This window comes from Dipodomys merriami, unplaced genomic scaffold (genome assembly GCF_024711535.1).
Source record: "Dipodomys merriami isolate MVZ:Mamm:240054 unplaced genomic scaffold, mDipMer1.0.p SCAF_125, whole genome shotgun sequence".
Lineage (NCBI taxonomy): Eukaryota > Metazoa > Chordata > Mammalia > Rodentia > Heteromyidae > Dipodomys > Dipodomys merriami.
In genome coordinates, this window is record NW_027202549.1 from 3,537,048 (window position 1) to 3,560,237 (window position 23,190).

General features: G+C 46.7%; 1 protein-coding gene across 2 annotated transcripts; it reads right to left on the reverse strand.

Moving 5' to 3' along the window:
- Positions 1-3,867: 3,867 nt before the first annotated feature.
- On the reverse strand, positions 3,868-23,167 carry LOC138824091 (E3 ubiquitin-protein ligase TRAIP-like). Of its 2 annotated transcripts, none has more exons than XM_070017800.1 (15): positions 21,685-23,167; positions 18,445-18,502; positions 17,632-17,715; positions 14,654-14,693; positions 13,956-14,083; positions 12,598-12,692; positions 11,999-12,112; positions 10,861-10,948; positions 10,025-10,114; positions 9,513-9,601; positions 6,291-6,446; positions 5,575-5,623; positions 5,057-5,206; positions 4,898-4,948; positions 3,868-4,688 (listed from the first exon to the last, which is right to left on the reverse strand). In XM_070017800.1, exons 1-15 carry the CDS (start codon positions 22,101-22,103, stop codon positions 4,566-4,568), a joined length of 1,734 nt encoding a protein of 577 aa, XP_069873901.1. In that variant the 5' UTR covers positions 22,104-23,167; the 3' UTR covers positions 3,868-4,565. The 2 variants fall into 2 exon arrangements, with proteins under 2 accessions (XP_069873901.1, XP_069873902.1); XM_070017801.1 differs by lacking the exon at positions 21,685-23,167 and adding an exon at positions 21,152-21,176.
- Between the last annotated feature and the right edge of the window lie 23 nt (positions 23,168-23,190).

The following is a 23,190-nucleotide window of genomic DNA, read 5'->3' on the forward strand; positions in this document are numbered from 1 at the left end:
GAAGGTGGCTTAATGGTAGATGTAAATTGCTTGCCTAGCATACGTGAAGCCCTGGGTTCGATTCCTCAGTACTACATCAACAGAAATAGCTGGAAGTGGTGCTGTGTCTCAAGTGGTAGAGCCCTAGCCTTGAGCAAAAGAAGCTCAGGGACTGTGCCCAGGCCCTGAGTTCAAGCCTCAGGTCTGGGTGGGGGATGTGGAGAGTGGGAGGGGGGGGAGAGGGAGGAGATACACACTTTCAGTAGACTGAAATGAAAGTAGGCCATCTCTAGGGTGAGAATAACCTATTCTCAGGTTTTTATCAGGAAAGTGTTGCACATTTTGTCAAATACCTTTTCAATATCAACTCAGATGAACACGTCGTTTTTCTCCATTTTATTATTGTTCTACCTATGTTGGACCCCCCTTTGGATTCCTAACATAAAACCTTGCTGGTTATGTAAAATCCTTTTCACATGTTGCTGGATTCAGTTGCTATTATTTTATTTATTTATTTAATTTATTGGGTCCGGTCGTGGGGCCTAAACTCTGGGCCTGGGCACTGTCCCTCATATCTTCAGCTCAAGGATAGCACTCTACCACTTGAGCCATAGCGCCACTTCCGGCTCTTTTCTTTTTGCTTATGTGGTGCTGAAGAACCGAACCCAGGGCCTCATGCATGCAAGGCAAGCGCTCTACCACTGAGCCACCTTCCCAGCCCCCTTATTTATTTATTTTGTTGGTCGTGGGGCCTGAACTCTGGGCCTGGGCACTGTCCTTCAGCTCAAGGCAAGCGCTCTACCACTTGAAGCACTTCAGCTTTCTGAGTGGTTTGTTAGAGATAAAGAGTCTCATGGACTTTCCTGCCTGGGCTGGCTTTGAACCACAATCCTCAGATCTCAGCCTCCTGAGTAGCTAGGATTACAGGTGTGAGCCACTAGCACCTGGCTTTAAAAAAAAAAAGTTTTATAGAATAACCAACAGAGCAAATGGAAGATTTTTGATTACTGATGAAACATTTAGACATTAATTAAACATTAGACATTTAAACATTAGGTCTACTTAGATTTCTCTCTCCTTGAGTCAGTGTGTTAGTCTGTATTTCAAAGAACTTATCTATTTTAATTAGGTTATGTAATTTGTTGGCATACATAGTTCATCTTTCTTTTTTTCATGTCAGTACTGGGGCTTGAACTCAGGATCTCAGCCTCCTGAGTAGTTAGGATTACATGCGTGAGCCACTGGTGCCTGGCTTAATGTCTTCTTCTTTTTTTTTTTTGGTCCGGTTGTGGGGCCTGAACTCTGGGCCTGGGCGCTGTCCCTCAGCTCTTCAGCTCAAGGCTAGTGCTCTACCACTTGAGCCACAGCGCCACTTCTGACTTTTTTCTTTTTGCTTATGTGGTGCTGAGGAATCGAACCCAGGGCCTCATGCCTGCAAGGCAAGCGCTCTACCACTGAGCCACCTTCCCAGCCCCTGGCTTAATGTCTTTCACATAGCAGGAAGTTGTTTTTTGTTTTTGTTTTAATTTTCCTTTTGGTGATGGAGACTGAACCAAAGATGAAAGATTTATTTCTGGTACTAGGGCTTCAATTCAGGGTCTGAGCACTGTCCCTTAGCCTTCTTGCTCAAGGCTGGCACTCTACTACTTGAGCCATGACCCCACTGAGTCTTGAGGACTTTCTTGCCTGGGCTGGCTTCAATTTGTGATCCTTAGATCTCAGCCTCCTGAGTAGTTAAGATTTATAGGCATGAGCCAGCAGTGTCTGGCTGAGTTTTAATTTTAATAAAAATCCAACTTACCGTTTTTCTCATTGGTCATGATTTGGTGTTATATCTAAACAGTTATTGTCAAACCCAAGATAAAGTACACATTGTCTTCTAAGTTCTTTTATTATATTATAGTTTTATATTTGACAGGCCTATGATCCATTTTGAATTAATTTTATGAAAGGTCTGATATGTCTAGATTTTTTTTTTTTGCATGTGGATGTCTAGTTAATTGACAAGTTGTTTGTTTTTTTGGGGGGGTCTGGTTGTGGGGCCTGAACTCTGGGCCTGGGCGCTGTCCCTCAGCTCTTCAGCTCAAAGCTAGCACTCTACCATTTGAGCCACAGCGCTACTTCCGGCTTTTTACTTATGTGGTGCTGAGGAATTGAACCCAGGGCCTCATGAATGCAAGGCAAGCGCTCTACCACTGAGCCACCTTCCCAGCCCCTATTTGACAAGTTTTTGAAGCAGCTATCCTTTTTCTAATTGAATTGCCTTTGTTCTTTTGTCAAAGACCAGTTGACTATATTTGTGTGGATCTATTCTGGGGCTGTATTTGTGTTCTACTGTTGTTTTTTTTGAGATTAGTTCTCTGTATGTAGCTTAGACTACAAGTTGTGTGTGTGTGTGTGTGTGTGTGTGTGTGTGTGTGTGTGTGTGTGTGTGTGTGTGTGTGTGTGTTTATGTGGTGCCAAGGAATCGAACCCAGGGCCTCAAGCATGCTAGGCAAGCACTCTGCCACTAAGCCACATTCCTTGCCCGCTTAGACCACAAGTTTTAAAACCAGTTACCCCCTCAAAGATTCCATCTTCCAAAAAAGCAAAGCAAAAACGAACAAAAAACAGGTACCCCTCGATACCCAGGAGGCTGAGATCTGAGGATTGTGGTTCAAAGGCAGTCCAGGCAGTCCAATTAACCAATTAACCACCAGAAAACCAGAAGTGTCACTGTAGCTCAAAGTGACAGAGTGCTAGCCTTGAGTGAAAAAACTCAGGGACAGTGTCCAGGCCCTGAGTTTAAGCTCCACAATCCCCTCGCGCCCTAAAAAAGCAAAATCAAAAGCATCAGGTACCAAGTCATTATCAATCCTTTGACTGAATTCAATATTCACTTTTCAGTTTTGCATATAAACCTTTTCTGTTTTTCTCGTTTTGTTGTTGTTGATTGTGGGGCTTCAATTCTGGGCCTGGGCACTGTCCCTCAGCTCTTCAGCTCAAAGTGAGCACTCTACCACTTGAGCCACAGTGCCACTTCCAGTTTTCTGGTGGTTCACTGGAGATAAGAGTCTCATGGACTTTCCTGCCCAAGCTGGCTTTGAACCCAATCCTCAGGTCTCAGCCTCCTGAGTAGCTAGGATTACAGGTGTGAGCCACCAGCAACTGACCTATAAACTTTTTATCCATAGCTATAAAAATATGCTGTGATTTTATTAGGGTTTCACTGGATTTAGATCAAGTTGGAAAGAAATAAAACTTATATAATTTACCTAACATTTCAGCAGGTATAAAGGGTGCTGGCAGCCAGCTTCTACTCTTTCAATTTGATGTTGCACTTCACCTCACCAAATCTTGTTGGCTCATCAGCCTGAGAAGAGTTCAGCATCCAAAAACAAGATGCCATCCCTTTCCTACATAGGTTCCATGCTGTTCTAGATTTGCTGGTAAGTAGATGGACACCTTCAGCCTTCACTCACTCCTTATACTTTTCATCCCTGGGCCAGGCCCATGCTATGAAGAAACAGGTGACCTCCTGTTCAACAGTCAGAGAGACAAGTTAAGAGAGCCTCACTCAGACTAGGCATCAAGAAGGGAAGTTACTCTAGGAAAATGTGCCCTATAGCCAATACCTAAAAGCTAGCAATTTGGTTCCAGGTTATTTGTACTTGTGAGTTCCCTGAATGGATGGATCTTGGTTTACTCATTCTCTTTCCTACTTACAGCCTTCACATTGCAGTGACATCATTCTTGCTAGTCAACTTGCCATTTGAAAGCATACATACTGAGAGATAAAATTGCTAGATCTAACTGCTAGGTCTGAGTTTAGGTAACATTCCTGCTTTAAACATGCCAGTTTTCTAAAGACTTGGTACAAATTTATACTCTCAGGGTCAGACAGAAAGATTCACTTTTATTTTACATGGAAGCTTTTCCCCACCTCTCTCCACCATTAGCCCCCATTCCCTATCTGCTTGGCCCAGGTTGGGCCTGAGACAGACATAAGCTTAGGCTCAGCTGCCTGGAGAAACTTCTGTACCATGTAGTCAACAAAAGACCCTGGTCTCTAGGACCAGAAGGAGCCGAATCACATCAGATCGTGATTAACAATAGGAGCCCACAGGCGCTGCTGACTGGAACAGTAAGCTGTTTGTGTCAGCTCCTAAAATGAAGCCCCGTGTGGTGGAGTAGGGCAGGAAGTAGTCTCTGGGCATCACTCTTACCCTCTTCTGCTTGTCCTTGCTCTCAGGGCTGGTTCTGGAAGATAGGACAACTCCCCCAAAACACCAGGGTCTGGTCAGTTGTTTTTTTTTTTGTCAGTCATGGGGCTTGAACCCAGGACCTGGGCGCTGTACCTGAGCTCTTCTGCTTGAGGCTGGTGCTCTACCGCTTTGAGCCAGAGCTCCACTCCAGTTTTCTAGTGGCTAATTGGAGATAAGAGTCTCACGGACTTTCCTGCCTGGGCTGGCTTTGAACCGTGATCCTCACATCTCAGCCTCCTGAGTAGCTAGGTTTATAGGTGTGAACCACCAGCGCCCAGCTTCTAGTCAACTCTTGTACTACTAGTTGGCGGCATGAACCTGGTCACTGCTCACTCACTGTTCTCACTGCCACAGGAAGGCATCTAACTTGGCCTGGGTGGGAGAATGTTTTGTCTTCATCTTTATTCTCTGCTTATGGTTGGCCTTGGGTTTAACTGGTAGTGGGCGGATCATGCCTGTGTCTGTCTGGAAAAAAAAAATGTCAAGGAAGATGCACAGCGAGGAGACTAATGTAGGGCAGGGAAGTTCAGACGTGGGGATGGGCAGCCCTGTTATACAAAGCAAGACCAAGCTCTGCACAGCAGAGGAGGTAGGTAGTGCTAGTCCAGGGTCTGGAGGTACAAACCAGATGTGTGTAAGCTTCAATTCAGCTAATAACCAGAGAACAAGGATACAGGCTGTATGAATTTTGTTCGGCCTCCAAGTCCATCGAATCCTGTTCTTATCTAGGACAGAAGGAAGAGAAAGGTGGGCCAGAGTACTGGGTTAGGGGGCTGGCTACCTAGCTCTACCTAAGAGATCTGGCCTCTGCCACTGCGGGAAGCCATCCTTACCACATCTGTGCTGTGACAGGACTCTGACACAGTCTTCTTGGGTTGTTTGTGACGCAGGACAGCATTCCTGATGAAGCGGGGGAACACAGCAGCTAGCTCCTCATCTGGCTCTCCTGCACACAGCTGGCCACCCAGTGAGAATTGGGATTCCTGTAAGGAGAACCCAGAGCTAGCCCTAAAGAGCCAGATTGTCACAAAGGAGAGAGGGTTGTATTGGGAGAACAAGATCAGGATCTCTGATACTCCCTAAGAAGGCAAGAAAGGTACGAGAGCCCCAAGGCAGCTCCAGAACCCCATTCCTGGGGCCAAGGGAGAAGGCTTTGATAGGAGTCTGCCTGCTCAGAAGTCTAGCTTTTCATGCCCAGGCCTGGCAAGGGCGGGTCCTAAAAGAGGGGTAAGCCCTCAAAACATCCTAGTCTACTAGCTGGAGGCCCAAATCTGTTCATTCTTCACTCACTGCTCACACTGCTACAGGAAGATATCCAGTTTGGCCTGTACTTTTTCAAGGGAGTTCTTACCTGCTTAGATCTTTTGGGCATCTTCTCGAAGACATCCTGCATGGGAGAGCTATAAGAATGGGGCATGAAGGCAAGAAGCAAGTAAGCAAAACAGGAAGGCCAGGTCCAGCAAATGTCCCTTAAGAGAACCATTATGTTATGGCTATGTTATGAGCAAGTCAACTCAGTGGTCTCCAATCAAACTGCAGATCTGTGAACAGCTGGACAGAACAGTGGAGCATCAGGGTAGACTGGACTATGGTCTGTTCCTTCATTTCCATGTTCCCTGAATCCTTGGGTACCTCACCATGTTTCAGATTCTACAAAGGCCTAGGGAGTCCAACCCATTCAACCACCCGCCAGAGGAGGACAAGTCATGGCCTCATATAGGCAGAAGGCATCAAGTGACCTCAAGCTTTGACCTGTCTGCCCAGAGAGGGACAGTAAGTTAGCTTCTGTAAGATAGCCTGCAAAGTACTCTTAGAACACAGGGCTAGGTCATTCCCCTGACAAAATCTGTACAAGGGTCTTGAAAAGAACACAGCATAGTTGCAGCCAATTTCCTAGCAGCTAGATACTATCTTCTGGAATTTCTCCAGGTGGGTGGGAAGATGGTGACCTAAGGCTAGCACTGTTGCTTCTGAAGCTATGAAGCAAGACCTGCTTCTGTCTTCATGAGAGATGTCTTAGCTATCCCCCTTTCTGGGTCCTGGATACTGCCAGGGACCACCACGTACTGTGCCTTCTCCAGGGGGAGCTGCTTGGGGTGATGATCATGCAGGGAGCTGGAGGGCTGGGCTGGAGGGGTTTCTACATCAAAGGTAGCGTCGAGGTCAATATCGTCACTGTAGGATGGCCGTCGGAGCTTCAGTTTCTGTATCTGTGGAGCGGGGCTGAAGGCAGAGGTAACTCTTGTTACTTGAAACAGTAAGCAGAAGCACAAGCCCTCTGTGTCTGCCTCAGGGTCCCAGAGGTAGACTATGGACTCAGGGTCACTACTTTTTTTTTTGGTGGGGGGGGGGTTTAAACTCAGGGCCTGAGTGCTGTCCCTGAGCTCTGTTGCTCAAGGCCAGAGCTCTACCACTTTTGAGTCACAACAACAGCTCAGGTTTTTGAGTGGTTAATTGGGGACTTTTCTACCCAGGCTGGCTTCGAACCATGGTCCCCAGATCTCAGCTTCCTGAGTAGCTAGGATTATAGGTGTGAGCCACCAGTGCCCAGCTTCAGGGTCACTCTTGAAGAACTTCTAGGGAATAAACCATTTGGCTCAGTCCTCCTCACAGTCAAAGTACTAGTAAAAGTCTGGAAGACCAAAGGAAGTAAGCAACATGCAGACAAAACCCAAATAAACAGGCTACTACCCTTTGACTGTGTACCCTTGTTACTTAGAAAGCAAGGCAGGGAGCCACTCAGGGATATCACTGAAGACTAATATAGATAGGACTGTCTCTTCTGCCTCCTTTTACCCCCATGATGCTACAATCGTAGTAAAGGTATGTTAGGGGAACCGAACCAAGGGCCTCATGCATGCTAGGCAATCCCTCTACAGTTGAGCCACACTTCCAACCCATGTGGGTGAGTGTATGTATGTGTGTTGGTACTAGGGCTTGAGCTCAGGGCCTTGTGCTCTCACTCAGCTTTCTTGCTGTTACTCTACTACTTGAGCCACATCTCCAGCCTGACATTTTGCTGGTTAATGGAATCTCACAGACTTTTCTGCCCAGACTGGCTCTGAACCACAATCCTCCAGGCCTCAACCTCCTAAGTAGCTACAATAATAGACCTGAGCCATTGGTGTCTGGCCCTCTGAGGGAGGGAGGGAGGGAGGGGGGAGAGAGAGAGAGAGAGAGAGAGAGAGAGAGAGAGAGAGAGAGAGAGAGAGAGAGAGAGAGAGAGAGTTGGTCGTGGCGCTTGAACTCTGGGTCTGGGCACTGTCCCTCAGCTCTTCAGCTCAAGGCAAGTGCTCTACCGCTTGAGACACCACTCCCAGTTTTCTGATGGTTTATTGGAGATCAGAGTCTCACAGACTTTCTTGCCCAGGCTGGCTTTGAACCATTATTCTCAGATCTCAGCCTCCTCAGTAGCTAGGATTACAGATGTGAGCCACCAGTACCCAGCCCTCTAAGACTTTAAATTTTGTTTTATTTTTTTGTTGGTCATGGGGCTTGAACTCTGGGCCTGGGCGCTCTCCCTCAGTCCTTCAGCTCAAGGCGAGCGCTCTACCACTTAAGCCACTGCACCACTTCTGATTTTCTGGTGGTTTATTGGAGATAAGAGTCTCACAGACTTTCCTGCCTGGGCTGGTTTTGAACCACAATCCTCAGATCTCAGCCTCCTGAGTAGCTAGGATTACAGGTGTGAGCCACCAGTGCCCAGCTAAATTTTGCTTTTTAGATAGGGCCTGCTTGGTCTAACCTTGAACTCTTAATCTTTCTGCCTTCTGAGTAATTGGGAATACAGGCATGTACCACCATGCACAGCCACTACCCCAATTTTTAAGTTCAGAAAAATACTAGTGAATAAAGGAAATTCAGTCTCTCTGCACATAGCTTAATGTGAAGCAAAGCCTAAGCTTTGTACAGATATAGGATTAGCAAATGATGTGTCCTATTAGCTTGAAAGATAAGGGAAACCAGAATTATCTTCCCTTATAGGCTCTGGCATGGAGCATACTCAGAATGAAGTGAGCTTGTCCTCATGTAAGAGCTCCAGACCAAATTCTACAATGTAGCATGTAGCTGTTGGGTACTGGGTATAACCCAACATCCAGCTCATCTCTCCTATTGGAATACAAGGGTCAAGAGCACAGCAAGGGCCTGGCATGAAGCAGGTAGTAAGGCATGGAAAAGAAAAGTAAGCAAAGTCCCTGGGTACCTAGAGGTAATCTGTATGCTTTGCTTACCTCACTATAGATACCAAGCACAGAGGAGACAAGTGTGTGGGCACCCTGGGGCCCACAGAATGGAAGTTAGAAGGAGCACCATCAGGAGACTGCAGAGAACAGCCACTGGTGACACCATAGGTAGAGGTGTTGCATCCCTTTACTTTGAGACAGTTTGGTTCTAAAAAGTGTCCATAGCACTTTGTATTTGAGGCTATCAGCTTCCTGAGGGTAAGACTGTGCCTAGTAAGTTCCTGATAGGGTTCCTGGGTTTCCTGGGATTTCTGAAGTGGTATGGCCAATGGCTGAGAGCAAAGTAAAGAAGGACCAGAAACAGAGCCTAGTTTGTGAAAAACCAACCTTTGCTGGGTTGGGGATATGGTTCAGATGGTAGAACAGGGCACTAGCTGTGAGCAAAAGAGTTGAATAAAAGCACAACATCCTGAGCTCAAGCCTTAGTACCACCACATACGCACGCATGGATGCATGTGAGCGCTCATGCGCACACGGACGCACGCACGCACACACAGAATGGTTCAAATAAATACTTGGTCACTGACAAGAGTTTTGTTGGGTTTGCACCTGATGTCCTCTTGCATGCAGAAAATAGCCCTGAGGATGTTTTACACCAGCCTGTTTCTGTGGAACTCTCAGGAAGAATGAATGTCTGCTCCAGGCAGACACCAATCTCTCCAACACTAGGCTCCCTCTGCTGGCAGCTTTAAAGTACACATTACTAGGAGCAGAAAAGGATTATTTTAGAGTGAGGGGTTTCAAGTTTGCTTCAGCAATGGGGGCAGACAGATGCATGTGGCAAGACACTCCAGTATGCCCCAAGACACGGCTCCTACCCTAGTCTCAGACCATCCCTAGGGCTCATCTGGTTTGTCTTGGCTTTTCCCTGTCAGAATCCAGATTTGTTTCAAAACTTTCTAGCTAACTCTTGGCTGGCTCCCAAGGCAGGTGGTCTATAAACTTCAAATCCCCACCCACCCTACCAAAGCCAGGAGTGAAAACTCTTCCTAGGCAGCTGTCCCAGCTTGTAATCCCCTGTACCCACTCCAAAGGGTCAACAAACCTCTCTAAAACCAGGCGGTTGACAGTCTCCTTGGCTCCTGGTGGCAGTTTCAAGGTTTCTTGTAACATCGTTAGCTTCTTTTTTAGACTCTTGGGGAAGGAAGGAGAAGAATGTGAGGGAAAGGCTGACACCAACTCTCAGAGACAATGCAAAGGACAAGCCACATGTGTGAAGGGCACTAGGAACGGGGTAAGGTCTGAAATCCCAATTTAGGCTTCAGAACCCATTTCTAGAGAAGCCCTTTATGTGGTGACTAAGGACCTCAGAGAGACACTAGAAGGGGAAGACACATGGATCTATCTGTGTTCTGATGAGAAGGCCTAGGTTACAGACCAGACTAGAGCCAAAGTGTATACCCTGACCCACCCACCCCAACCCAGGAAGGGGCTGGAAGCCCCGAATTACCACCACTAAATTGGCCTAGTTTCCTAGGCAGAAACATCCCAGCCTTACTCTTGGAAGCACATAAACCACCCTCCATTCTCATATCAGGCCAGGAAAAGTGCTCTCACCATGATTTCCTTGTCAGCATTCTGTAAGTCCTTCTGGGTTGACCTCAGTTCTAACTTGGCCTGATCCAACTCAGAGTAGACTATCTGTAACTACAAGAAAGTATTGGGCTGGGAATGTGGCTTAGTGGTACAGTGCTCGCCTAGTATCCATGAAGTCCTGGGTTCGATTCCTCAGTACCCCAGAAACAGAAAAAGCTGGAAGTGGTTCTGTGGCCCAAGTGGTAGAGTGCTAGCTTTGAGCAAAAGAAGCCCAGGGACAGTTGTACAGGCCCTCAGTTCAAGTCCCAGGACTGGCAAGGGAAAAAAATAAAGTATAGGCAGGGCTGGGGATATCACACAGAGATGAAGTGCTTGCCTAACATGTACAAGGTCCTGATTTTGATCTCCAGCACCACAGAAAAACAACAAGTATAGGGTGTAAAGATGAGCCACCTGATGGCCATGTGTCCTATTCCCTACATACCGTTACCCAGGTCAGGGTAGCAGAGCATGTTTAATGTTATCGGGATAAGCTCAGGCTGGCAACCTGTGTGTGGATGGCTCTAAGAACCCAACTTAGGCAACTGGCCTAAGAACCCAAGCCTAGGAACTCTCTGGGGTTGGTACAAAAACAGGTTTCTAAAGCTATCACATTTGGAGCCTGTGCTCTTCAGCTAGCTGAGAGGTACCCAAGAACCAAGAAGTGCAAAAGAGCATGAATGTGAGTGTTAGGGTAGATAACTCTTAAGTAGACAAGCCAAGCCATGTAGAGCCAATACCCACGTAAGGACCAGTAATCAATTTCTGCAGACTGCTCTCAATCCCCATGGAATCAGCTGTTCGATTCAAGCAGTTACCTTGTTTTTGGAGGAGGTCAATTCCTTCTTCAGCTTGTCAGCCAGCTCCCCTGAGGCTTTCCGTGCTTCTTTCAGATTCTCATACTCTCTGCAAAAGTGGCCAGGGAGAAATGTAATAGAAGAGGACACCCTACTGGCCAGACCAAACCACAGCACCAACCTAATACAGGCCTTTCCCATAACCCTTTTCCCATTCTCATTCATCTTCTTGTCATCTGAGCCCAACACAGGCCAGATATCTCTGTGAAGGCTCCTGGACAAAATGTACGACGGTCTGGTGACACTGTTCCCTGCTTGGCCTATAGGCGTTGGTGACTTGAGAAGCTCCTGCCTTACTAGAGGGCCCCTTCTACCACCTGGTTCCTCTAGGAAGTATTTGGATCCTATGTGCGGGTCATCTAAGTGGCCTTCCCATAGACTTCACACTATCTCAGAGAAGAACATGGGCAAAGTTTGCGATCTAAGCCAGGTGGGGTTAGTAACAGTACTAATAGGAAGCCGACTACAGCTATCATGTGAGAACTTACAGCTCCAAGACCAAATCAACTCAGTTCTATAACATCTTTAATTCACTCGGTTCTATCAACACTCCTACGAAGCAAGTCTGTAACTATCTCCATGCAAGAAGGTGGAGGTCAGAGAGGCCTCAAAACTGTATCCAGACGGGAGATGGAGTCAGGGTTCAACCTCAGGCAGCATGGCTCTAGACCTTGTTCCTTAACAACATCTGCTTTACAAGATATGAGCATTAGAGCCATGGCCGGGGACTCACAGCCAGATTCCTAGGCTTGTTGATAAGGTCAGACAGAGTATAGGCTTTTTTTTCCTGGTGGTGGTACTAGGGTTTGAACTTAGGGACTTGTGCTGGCTAGGCAGGTCTTCTACTACTTTGGCCACACCCCAGCCCTCAGAGTGCATACTTTTTTTTTTTTTTTTTTGCCAGTCTTGAGACTTGAACTCAGGGCCTGGGCCACTGTCCCAGAGCTTTTTTTTGCTCAAAGCTAGCACTCTACCACTTGAACCCAGCACCACTTCCAGCTTTTTCTGTTTCTGTGGTACTGAGGAATCGAACCCAGGGCTTCGTGCATGCTAGGTGAGCACTCTACCACTAAGCCACATTCCCAGCCCAAGTACATACTTCTTGAGGGACACACAGTACGTAGACAGCTGCTCCACTGCTGACTGCCCCACACCCATGTATCGGATCATCTCCTCCACCTCAGGCCTCTGGCTTTGGAGCAGGAGCTCAATCCTGAAAAACATAACCAGCCCACGACATTTGAAATCTGGAGGCTGATGGTTAGTCTGCCTCTCTTTGCTGCTATTGCTATGGCAACAGCCTGGGCTGCTAGGATGCTCAAGCAGGTGGGTGTGCCCAAGGAAAAGGCTCATAGCAGAGCTAAGCAGAACTCCAGGGATGCTGCTGAGGAAGAAAGAGGTGCTAACAGAGGACCTCAAAGTCAGGAAAAGGCCTGGTAGGTCATTTGGCCTCAGGCAACAGGATAATAAAGGATCATCACATAATGAAGGCACACATGGAAAGTAGAGGAGTTCACAGCAGCTAACTAAGAAAGAAAGTCTATGCCCATGCATGGCTGGCCTGAGCCTTCGATGCCCTATTAAGGTTTGAGCCATGAAGACGACCCACACCACTTTTTGCTGTATTCCTGAGAACTACACTGTACTACTTCAGCCCTGGGTATAAAGGCATTGTAGAGGCACCAGCTTCCAACTCACTGCTCCATGGACTTCATCTTGTTCTTGAGTCGAAGGGCCTCCTCTCGTGCTTGTTTAGTCTCATCTTGCTGCTGCTCCAAGTATTTCATCTGCTTCTGAGGAGCAAACACACCCATATATCTTACTTGGCGGTCTCCAGAATCTTGGCTAAAGTTATTAGGAAAACTCCACTCTAGAACTCTCTGTACTATATCTTCTAAAGATGCTGATAATAATGTCCCCAAATCAAGGATGTAATGCTCTGAGGCTCTACTCAGGCCTATACTTTACATTTTGTTGTTCTTTGGGGGGTAGGTGGGAATCCAACTCCACATATGTGCTCGACACTCTACCACTGAGCCACATTTCCAGACAGGCCCTAAGGCAGTTGCTACCTCCCTTCCCTGCTGCCTTCACTCTGAGATACATCTTACTATAGGTATGGCCCAATGCCAGAACTTATAGGCCCACTATAGACCGCTAGGTTTCTGTGGTCTAGGCTTTATTGTGCACGTTATCCTTGTAGCTGAAGAAAAAAAGCATTAACCCAGACCTCACTGTCAGATTCATGGAGCGGTGCCAGGATACAAGAGCTAACTAAGCCAGAAGTGACTGACCAGGCTGCCTTCAGCATAAGACCACTCCATCTCTGACCTGGGAATGCCATCAGACTCCCCCACTGCAGCCAGGTGCGTGTTTTGCTCCTTTCCCACTGGCCAGGCCATGTGATCCAGCCCAGCCCCCGTGCAGGAACAGAGAGAATATCCTGGGGTCTTGTCTGCTCGTCAGGATGGCTCCCTTTCCCTTTCAAATAGCATCCAGCAAGGACTGCTTCTGCCTACAAGGCTGGAATATCAATCGTGGGTTCAGATCAATCGCCTCATGCCCCTTGGAGAGCAAGAGGCTCACTAACCCAGGCTGATACAAAATTCATCTGGGTCTAGGGCTGCTTGCTCTACAGGCTTTGATCTGCCCTGTTGGCTCAGCATAGCTGACTTCAAAGGCCCTTGTTCCTCCCTGGGATGCTGTTTGATCTGGCTCCAGAGAGCAGCCTGGCCAAAGACTAGAGTGCTAATGGAAGGTTCTTCAGATCAGCCTCATCACTGGAGTATGAGCCACTTTTGGAAACAAGGCCTAGCCTCACCTGGGCCTTAGTTGAGTAGCCTCTCTGTGAAGTGTTGGAAAGGCCTCACCTTTGCCAAAATCCACAAGCACAGCCAGTATGGCCCTTTTCTAATGTGTTGGATGGTACAGTATGGGAGGGCTTGAAAAAGTGATTTGCTTCTATGTTACTACTTCTCAGGTAGAACCAGAAGGATAGGTCCAGGACAGGCTTTATCTCCCCACCAACTCTGTGCATGCAGAACCTCGGGACTTACTCTGAGAGTGGAGCACAGCATCTCAGACTTGTCTAAGGCCTTCTGCAGAGATTCCACCATGGCGTTGCGCTCCTCCAGTGTGTCTCGCAGAGTGTCAATGATAACCTGACTGTTCCGTTTCTCTTTCTCTAGAGCAGGGACGGAGGGTTGGAGGGGAGGGAGAGGCCCATCTACTTATCAGCATGAGAACCTGGGTCTTTGGGCTCCAGCCCTTCATCCATAAACCAGATAAGGAAATAGTGCAGGTCAGAATATTGGGTGGCCTCCTCCTCTCTCTGGCGTACAGCAAGGAAGCCAATCCAGAGGCTTCATCCAGGAAACAAGCTCTCTTTGCTGCTTGAACTACTTGGGAAGATGTCACTATTACTCTCTTGTGGGTCTAGTCAATTCATTATTCCAGAACGTAGGCAGACTAAACTTTGCCCTGCAGACACTCTACCATCGGATGTTCCTTCCCAGCAGGGCTCCAGAGCAAGAAACTCCATAGATAGAAGGCTTGCTTGGTCTTGGCAGACTGTTTCAGTCACCTCCCTTCTCTCTCTCTTTCTCCTAGCCACCATAGCTAACAAGACCCTTGAACACATAAAGCAAACAGAGCTCTTGGCTCTTCAATAAGGTTGAAGGCCTTCCTCTAGGGCCTCTCCCTCCAGAATCTAAGTCAGGGACTTCCCAGGACTCCTTGTGTTTTGCTAACTCACCTTTCTGAGAAAGTTGGGCTCTGGTATTGTCCAGTTCATTCTGCAAGGCAATTCCCACAATGAGCAACAGGAACACATCAGAACTAGCCACCACATGATCTCCCATAAGTTCCAGGATAAGACAATGAGGTTTGTAGATTCAGGGAAGGAAGCATGGGGCCCAGGATACCTCAAGGCCAAAAAGGCCAAACTAATCCAACAATGGAGAGATACACATTGTTTTATCTTTATGAACATTTTATTTCATTTTATTTTTTTACTTTTTTTTTGTTGTTGTTGTTGGTCATGGGGCTTGAACTCGGCCTGGGCACTGTCCTTGAGCTCAAGGCAAGCACTCTACCACTTAAGCCACAGCACCACTTCTGGTTTTCTGGTGGATTATTGGAGATAAGAGTCTCATAGGAGGGGCTGGGAAGGTGGCTCAGTGGTAGAGCGCTTGCCTTGCAGGCATGAGGCCCTGGGTTCGATTCCTCAGCACCACATAAGCAAAAAGAAAAAAGCCGGAAGTGGCGCTGTGGCTCAAGAGGTAGAGCGCTAGCCTTGAGCTGAAGAGCTGAGGGACAGCGCCCAGGCCCAGAGTTCAGGTCCTACAACCGAACCCAAAAAAAAAAAAAAAAAAGTCTCATAGGATTTCCTACCTGGGCTGGCATTGAACCATACTCCTCAGATCTCAGCCTCCTGAGTAGCTAGGATTACAGGTGTAAGCCACCAGCACCCGGCTATTTTATTTTATTTGAAACAGTGTCTTATTTATGTAGACCAGACTCATCTCAAACTCATGATCCTCTTGTTTCAGCCTCCAAAGTGCTGGGATTATAGGCATGTACTATTATGTCCAACTTCCTTTGGGCTTTTCAAAAACATGGATAATGTGTAGGAAACTAGTCCTTGAAGTGAAGCTCCAGGACAGGGAAAGAGAGAGAAAATGGGTAAGAGAGATAAAGTTGAGTCCATGTAACAATCTTAGTAGCTGAGGCCTCCATTACTTCTTTAACCCTGTACTAGCCTCAACTTCTCTGGGTATCAGCTGTGCTCACCAGGGTCCAGAACAAAGATTGTCAAGGTCCCTAGGTTACCACTAGTTCTCTTTATGCTAGCTTCTGCCTGTCTTAGTCTACCTCCCTCTTAGCGGTAAGCTGGCTCTTTATAAAATTCTCCAGGCCCAGAAGCCAATAAGTGTTGATAAGCAAAGGTAGCTTTCTTTGTATTCCTGGATGAAACTGGGCTCTGTCAGGGTCAAGTGAGCCCCTCAAAGCCCTTACATAAATTACAGAGCCACTGCTGCAGTATTGAGGCTGGAGTAGAAATGAATCCAGCTCCCATTTAGGAGTCTAGAGAACATAAAATCTTTGTATACAAAAGAGGTGCTTACTTCATAATTAGGAAAAACAGGTTTGTTGTTTTGTTTTTCTTTTCATTCTTTTCTTTTTGCCAGTGCTGGGGCTTGAACTCGAGGCCTGGGCACTGTCCCTGAGCCTCTTTGTGCTCAAGGCTAACACTCTACCACTTGAGCCACAGAGCTTTTTTTTCTGGCTTTTTCTGAGTAATTTTTATTGAAGATAATAAGAGTTGAATGAACTTTCTTGCCTGGGCTGGCTTTGAATCATGATCCTCAGATCTCAGTCTCCTGAGTAGCTGGGCTTTTAAGCCTAAGCCACTGGTGCCCAGCTAGGAAAAATAGGCTGTTTTGTTTTAATTTTAAAAACAAGTTTTTATGGAATTTCAAGACTTAGTCATGGTTCCATGGTAGTAGCTAGATGGTATTCTAGAAACTTTCCACCAGATTATCCTTCCAAGGGCAATACAAAACTCAGAATTTTACATGGGATAAAATTAAGGCCCAAGACCAGTGGGTAGCTAAGTGCCCTACTATCAAACTCTCCACCCAGGACTCTAGGAGGAGGATCTTTTGGTGGCTAGACTGGGCAGGAAAGGCAGAATAGCTGGGTGTGGAAATGGTGAGGAGGGAAGGGTACACAGGGTCTGTCTGAAAATAAACACCTGTCCAAGGCTGCTGCAACACTACCCATAATTCCTTTGGTCCTTCCATATTCCAGCAGGGTGATTTCCAAGTCCTTCCTCCAAACTATTCAAGATGTTGCCTGTCTCACAGACCTGGCTTTGAAGCTGAAAAGAAATGAAGCTGCTTTTGTTGCCTTCATCACAGGGAGGATACCTCTTAAAACTGGGAGCAGTTACCATGACGATAAACATGCTAGCTCAAAACACAAAAGCTGTACACTCCGGAAGCAGTGAGGTTCCAAGGACACCCTAGGGCGAGGGCCAAATAAACGCTCATCTCACAGATGCCTAGGAAATTAACCATCAAAGTTCAGGAATCATTTGTAAATCTCAACCCAATGTCCGGAGCTTTCCCTCCATCTAGTCCCTTCGTACACAAAGAAAGCGAAATTTTAGATTCAGAGGAAAATATAAGTATAGGAAGGAGACCACTCCCGCTCCCCGGAAGTGAGTTTCTACTTGGGTTACAGATCTTGATTCCAGGGACTCTGCCCCTCTATGTAAGATCTAGGGAAGACCTAGGTGTCTGGCTTTATACCATTGCCCTTCCCAGGCAATTCTGAGGCATAGCCAGGATAGGGAACAGTAAGGCCATATATCTTCTCTGGCTGGGAAATAGAAGAGTTTTCTAATCTACCACTTACTGTCCATCAGGAAAATGGTCTAGGAAGGAAGGCTGTAGGCCCTTAATAAAGATGAGGGGGCTTTGGGAGAGGCACTCTTTCCTTTGGTGCCTGTACTAGGAGAGGTCTCCCAATCAGTCTCTTCCCTGCCTTACAGGCTCACGATTGTGTCTCATCATTAGTCGTCCTTTGCTTTCTTGTCATTCATTGCCTTGGAATTTCTACTAAGTCTTCCCTCCATAATAACCTCGCCTCCATACTTTAGGTACCTTCTCTATGTGGGAGTGAAAAAGAGGGCTTGGAGATCGGTACAATGAGATAAATTCTGCATACCTTTAAGAATTCTGCATCCAAGGCATTCTCCTCCTCCTGAGCAAAGTCAAAGAAGAGTTTGTTGATGATAGTCCTTTTGCCAACCTGGATGGGAGAACAAGATAAAGAATTAATTCAGCTGGCACTGGTGGCCCATGCCTATAATCCTAGCTACTAAGGAGACTGAGATCTGAGGATTGCATTTGAAGCCAGCGGGGGCAGGAGACTTTTATCTCCAATTAACCACCAGAAAACCAGAAGTGGCACTATGGCTCAAAGTGGTAGAATGCTAGCCTTGAGCAAAAAAGCTCAGGGATAGCATCCAGCTCTGAGTTCAAGCCCCATGACTGACCAAAAAAAAAAAGAATTAATCCATAGTTCAGTCATGGGCAAGGATTCGGGTTGCATATGGGTCTGTCTGCTGGCTACCATACATGTCAGGTCTGTTCTCAGGCCTAACTTTTCAAATTGTATCTGTTGAAGTCAGAAGACCTCTTCATTCCTGCAGGTACCCCAAGTTGAGACTGCTGGTGTGATTACTGTTGAAGTCATGAGGCGAAAGACATTTGAGGAGTGCTCAAAAACACTTCAGCTCAAGGTTCTAGACTCTTTTCTAGACAGGAAGGAGGAGTAGAGCAAATATGCCTAACTGAAGACTGACCCAGGCAGTTAAGTCCGTCTTCCAGATACTTAAGAGGTGTAAGCAGGCCTCTGGGGCAACTCATTAGTACATGTGAGGCTCAAACTAGAGGAATCAAGGAACATCAGAAATACTGCTCAGTTTCTGAGGACAAGAGGTCTTTAGCTGAGGTGGCCACACAACAATATCCTCACCTGGATTCGGCATTGTGGGCAGGTTCGACTTGGTGCTGTCTCAAACCACTGAATGAGGCTGAAATGAAAAGCAAAACAACAGACTGGTGAGCCCTGGTATGGCTTGGAGATCCAGATCAGAAAGCCATCCTAACCCAATGCCTGCATGCATGTACTGCAGGCCATTACAGTACATCCCACAAGGCCTGACTGGTACTCAGCATCAGAACAACTGACCATTTTTCTGTCCCTGTAAACTTGGCCAGAAGTTGTTCTGGCATCCTGAGTAGCTAGGTTATAGGCATGAGCCACTAATAGGCATGAAGGTATATAATTTGTCACTATCTTTGCATCTTGTCTATAAATTATTCCAAACAAAAAGTTTACTTAAAAATACAGCTGACCTGGCTACTCAGAAAGCTAAGACCTGAGGAGAGCAGTTGGAAGCCAGCCCAGGAAGTCTGAGAGACTCATCTCCAATTAACCACCAAGAAGCCACCTGTGTAGCAGGGGTTGAAATGGAAAAACACAAAAAAGCTAAGGGACAGCACCAACCACCGAGTTCAAGCCCCAGTACGGGCATACACACAAACTAATTTAACTAAATATTTAAAAAACACAGTTGAAGGCCAGGTGCCAATAGCTCATTTATTTGTAATCCTACTACTTGGGAGGTAAAGACCAGGCAGGAGGATCTGCCAGCCCAGGGCCCTCCTCACCAAAATAAAAAGGTTGGCTGTGGTGACCCATGCCTCTCATCATAGCTACTCATACATAGGAGGACTGTGGTCCAGTCTGGCCCAAGTAAAAAGTGAAATCCAAGCTCAAAAATAATTAGAGCAGAGGGATGACATTGATCAAATGCACTATATATTCATAAACAGCTTTGTTGAATGGAAACTCCTTTGTACAACTACTTAAAGATTATATATAGGTATGTGTGTGTGTGTGTGTGTGTGTGTGTGTGTATATATATATATATATATATAAAATGTATTTTTTTTAAGTCAGAGAGCTAAGAATGTGGCTTAGAGTGCTTGCCTAGTATTCATGAAGCCCTGTATTCAATTCCTCAGTACCACAAAAAAGCAGGAAGTGGTGCTGTGGCTCAAGTGGTAGAGTGCTAGCCTTGTGCAAAAGAAGCTCAGGGACAGCGCCCAGGCCCTGAGTCCAAGCTCCAGGATTAGGGAGAAAAAAAAAAGTCATAGCAGCTAGGTACCATTCTATCACATCTCAATTGGTGTAATGCCTGCCTACCAATATAAAGCTGAGTTCAAATCCTAGCACAGCTGATAGATAGAACCTGGCATGGTAGCACTCACTGTAACTCCAACTACTTAAGAGGTAGAAGCAGGAGGGTCTTGAGTTAGAGGTCTGAGCAAAGTTATTAAGATCCGCTCCCAAAAACAAAATTAAAAAAAAAAAAGTAGGCTGGGCAGGTGGCTCAGGTGATAGAGTGCTTGCTGAACTAGAGAGACAGTTGGGTTCAATCTCCAGAGAAGGAAGGCAGGAAAGCAGGAAGGAAAGCGAAGGGGAGGGAAGGAAAGAAGGCAGGCAGCCAGGCAAGTAAGACGAGTGAGGGAGAGAGGAAGGGACAAGAAAGATTAAAAAAAAAAAAAAAAAAAAAAAAAAAAAAAAAGATCACCTATAATCCTGGCACTTAGGAAGTTCAAACAGGAAAATTGAGAGTTCAAGGCTGACTTAGGCTCTATAGTGAGACCCCAGCCTCAAAATAACCAAATAGCCTAAGAAATACCACATATTTAATTTTCATATTATCAATAATGGCAGCATTTTAGGTAAAGGGTTCAGTTATGTAAAAGAGCATCACACCAGGTTAAAATAAATAAATGAGGCAGGTGGAGTGGCTCAAGTGGTGAAGCTTAACAAGCTCAAGGCTGAGTTAGATGAGTACCATTAAAAAAAAAAAAAAAGCCCAGTGGGGTGTTGGTGACTTCTTGCCTATAATCCTAGCTACTCAGGAGGCTGGGATCTGAGGATCACAGTTCAAAGTTGGCCCACAAAGAAAGCCCATGAGACTATGATCTCCAATTAATCACTAAAAAGTAAGAAGTGGTAGAGTTCTAGCCTTCAACAAATAAAGTTCAGGGACAGCGACCAGACCCTAACTCAAGCCCCAGGACCAGCACACACACACACTCATACACACACACACAAAGGCAAAACAAACAAAAGAGATATATAAATATAAATACACTGAAAAGTTTAAAGTGTTGAAGAAAATAGAAAAGATAAACAGTATACTTTTAGGAATAATCTGAGTTCCAGCCTAACCAAACAACCACTTCCTTAGAACGGGGCTCAAGCTATTAGCAACATCAATTTAAAAGAAACCCTTTGCAAGTGAGGGGAACCCAGACGCAATTAGAGTAGTACCAGCCTCCCTGCTTCCTGAAGGCTTTTGTGCCACTAGCCCTCTTTGACAATTACTACCCACCATGAAAAGCGTATGTTACTCTGACTTCTCTCTTTTGCTGGAAGCTCCAAACCAACCTGTCTGCAACTGCTAGAGGAATCTCCCCCCACTAAAACTCTGCACTCAGAAAAATGATTCTACGCAATTAGCAGGATCGGATCGTTTGATAAAGCATTTCCCAACCTTTTACATTGAGCAAGGTGTGCTGGCATGGTATCTGGCCAAGGAAATGATCTGGGGTACAATCAATTCAAATCACCAAGCAAATCACAATAAACTCTTAAGACTTACCAGAAGCCAAGCCAGATGCTGGTGGCTCATGCCTATAATCCTGGTACACGGGAAGCTGAGATCTGAGAATCATGGTCAGCAAGAAAAGTCCGTAAGACTCCTATGTCCAATCAACCACCCCAAAGTTGGAAGTGGTGCTGTGGCTCAAGTGGTAGAACCCTAACCATGAGCAAAAACAGCTCAGGGACAGTGCCCAGGCCCTGAGTTCCCACACACACACACACACGAATAATAGAAATAAAAGGACTCATGAATTGGTAATAGCTCATCTCAGCCCAGCCTAATGGTTTTGAGATCACATTTCTTTGCACAACAGGTTCCTAAAGGAGCACTCCATACCCTTCGCCAGATCAATTCTGTCGCCATGGGCCAGGCTCAGCTATCACCTCCACACGGCTGGCTTTAGCCCAGGTTGGGAAAGCTCCAGTAGGCCTCGTCTAATGAGGTCTTTATCACCTATGTGGGCTCCAAAGACCGATAACCTGGAGACCTGACACGTCTCGTTCCCAGGACCCTGCAGCGCTGTCACTCACCACTGCAGGTGAAAAGTGTGGCCGCAGTGGATGGCTGCCACATCGCGGGAATGGTCGAAGAAGTCGGAGCAAATCGTGCACAGGGCACGGATAGGCATGGTGGCAGGACTCCGGCGACCCGAGGTGGCGAAGAGAACGGCGACGACTCCAACAGCTTCTCCACGGCGCCCCGGGCTTCCTTCAAATTTGGCTCCACGGCGCGACTTCCGGGAGAGGACCGGAAATGGCGACAGCAAACCGGGCGGAGGAATCCGAATGCCTGGTCCCTTGATTGGATACACGTTCAGGGAAGGGCGGGAGCCAGGGGCGGGACTTAGCGACCCAGAGACCGAGGAGGATTCTGGGACACAGAGCCATAGGCAGATTCCTGGTCTCCAGAAACAAAAACTCGGTTGGGAGGAGACGACGCCAGCTAGCATCTCCGCCCACCCCCAGCAGAACTCAGTGGGGTCCCAAACCTAGAGCTAGCACCAAGTCGAACCAGGCCTGGAACCCTTAGTTCTTTCTCTACGTTGGGACAATGAAGACTGAAGTCTCAGGGAATGGGGACCGTAGCCCCGGTGGGGTTCTGGGGGCTCTTGGCAGTGCTGGGCCTTGAACCAGACCCGCGCCCCCAAAGAGAAAAATGCCCCTACCCCCTCAGCTTTCGATTATGGATGATCTTGGAAATAAAGAAGGCATAGGTTCCCGGCCCATCAAGACATACCACACTTCACCTTATTTGGCTTGACTCAAGTAAGACTTTAAAAGATCCCCGAATTCGGAGATAACTAAGGTCAGTATCCTGATTTAGCTCTTAGCTTCCAGGATTGATCATGCTGGGATTGTAGTAGGATTGCAATTTTGGAGTCATAGATTCTTCAAAGAACCAGGACTAACAAACCGCGCCCCCCTCCTCTTTTTTTTTTTTTTTTTTTTTATTATTATTCCCACATCAGAGAGGTCCATTCTGAGAAAGTAGAAATCCTGGTGAGTTCACTGAGGCCTGTCTGGCCTGGAGCAAATCTCCTTTAGGAGCTATTTTTAGCAGTATTATCCCTCTCCTCAGAAGAAACCTTACTCAGAGCCCCATATTATAAGGCTGATCTGTTCCAGCTAAAGAAGACAGAGAGAAAAATCTTTGGGGCCTAGGTGGAAAGCATAGGTGTTCACACTAATAGAAATCAACACACAAAAGCACAGAACCTTTGTGCAATGCTCACCCTCTCCCCAGACCAAGGAAGCCCATTTTGGCCATGAGGAAGGTCTTTCCCTGTGCTGGTTGGCCCCGTATGGGTTCCAGCCCTATGCCCAAGTTAAGTCAAAGGCTTACTGGCCAACAAGAGTCAAAGCAGCCCTTGTACTCAGCATCAGGGCAGAGACTTTAAACCAAACTTAGCCCAGATATATCACCTACATGGATTTCTAGAATCCAGATCTCCACCACCTTTGTTAGCAAACACTGATGAGTGTGATCTTCATGCTCAAACCAAGCAACCCACAGAAGCATCAATCACTACCTGTGAA

Bases quoted from the DNA above. Each gene is read 5' to 3' on its own strand.
- LOC138824091 (XM_070017800.1), bottom strand. From the start codon at position 22,103: ATGCTAGCTGGCGTCGTCTCCTCCCAACCGAGTTTTTGTTTCTGGAGA. The intron at 14,084-14,653 runs GTGAGTTAGCAA...TCCCTGCTCTAG, and splicing joins AGCCCAACTTTCTCAGAAAG to AGAAAGAGAAACGGAACAGT. The intron at 9,602-10,024 runs GTGAGAGCACTT...TCCTTCCCCAAG, and splicing joins ATGCTGACAAGGAAATCATG to AGTCTAAAAAAGAAGCTAAC.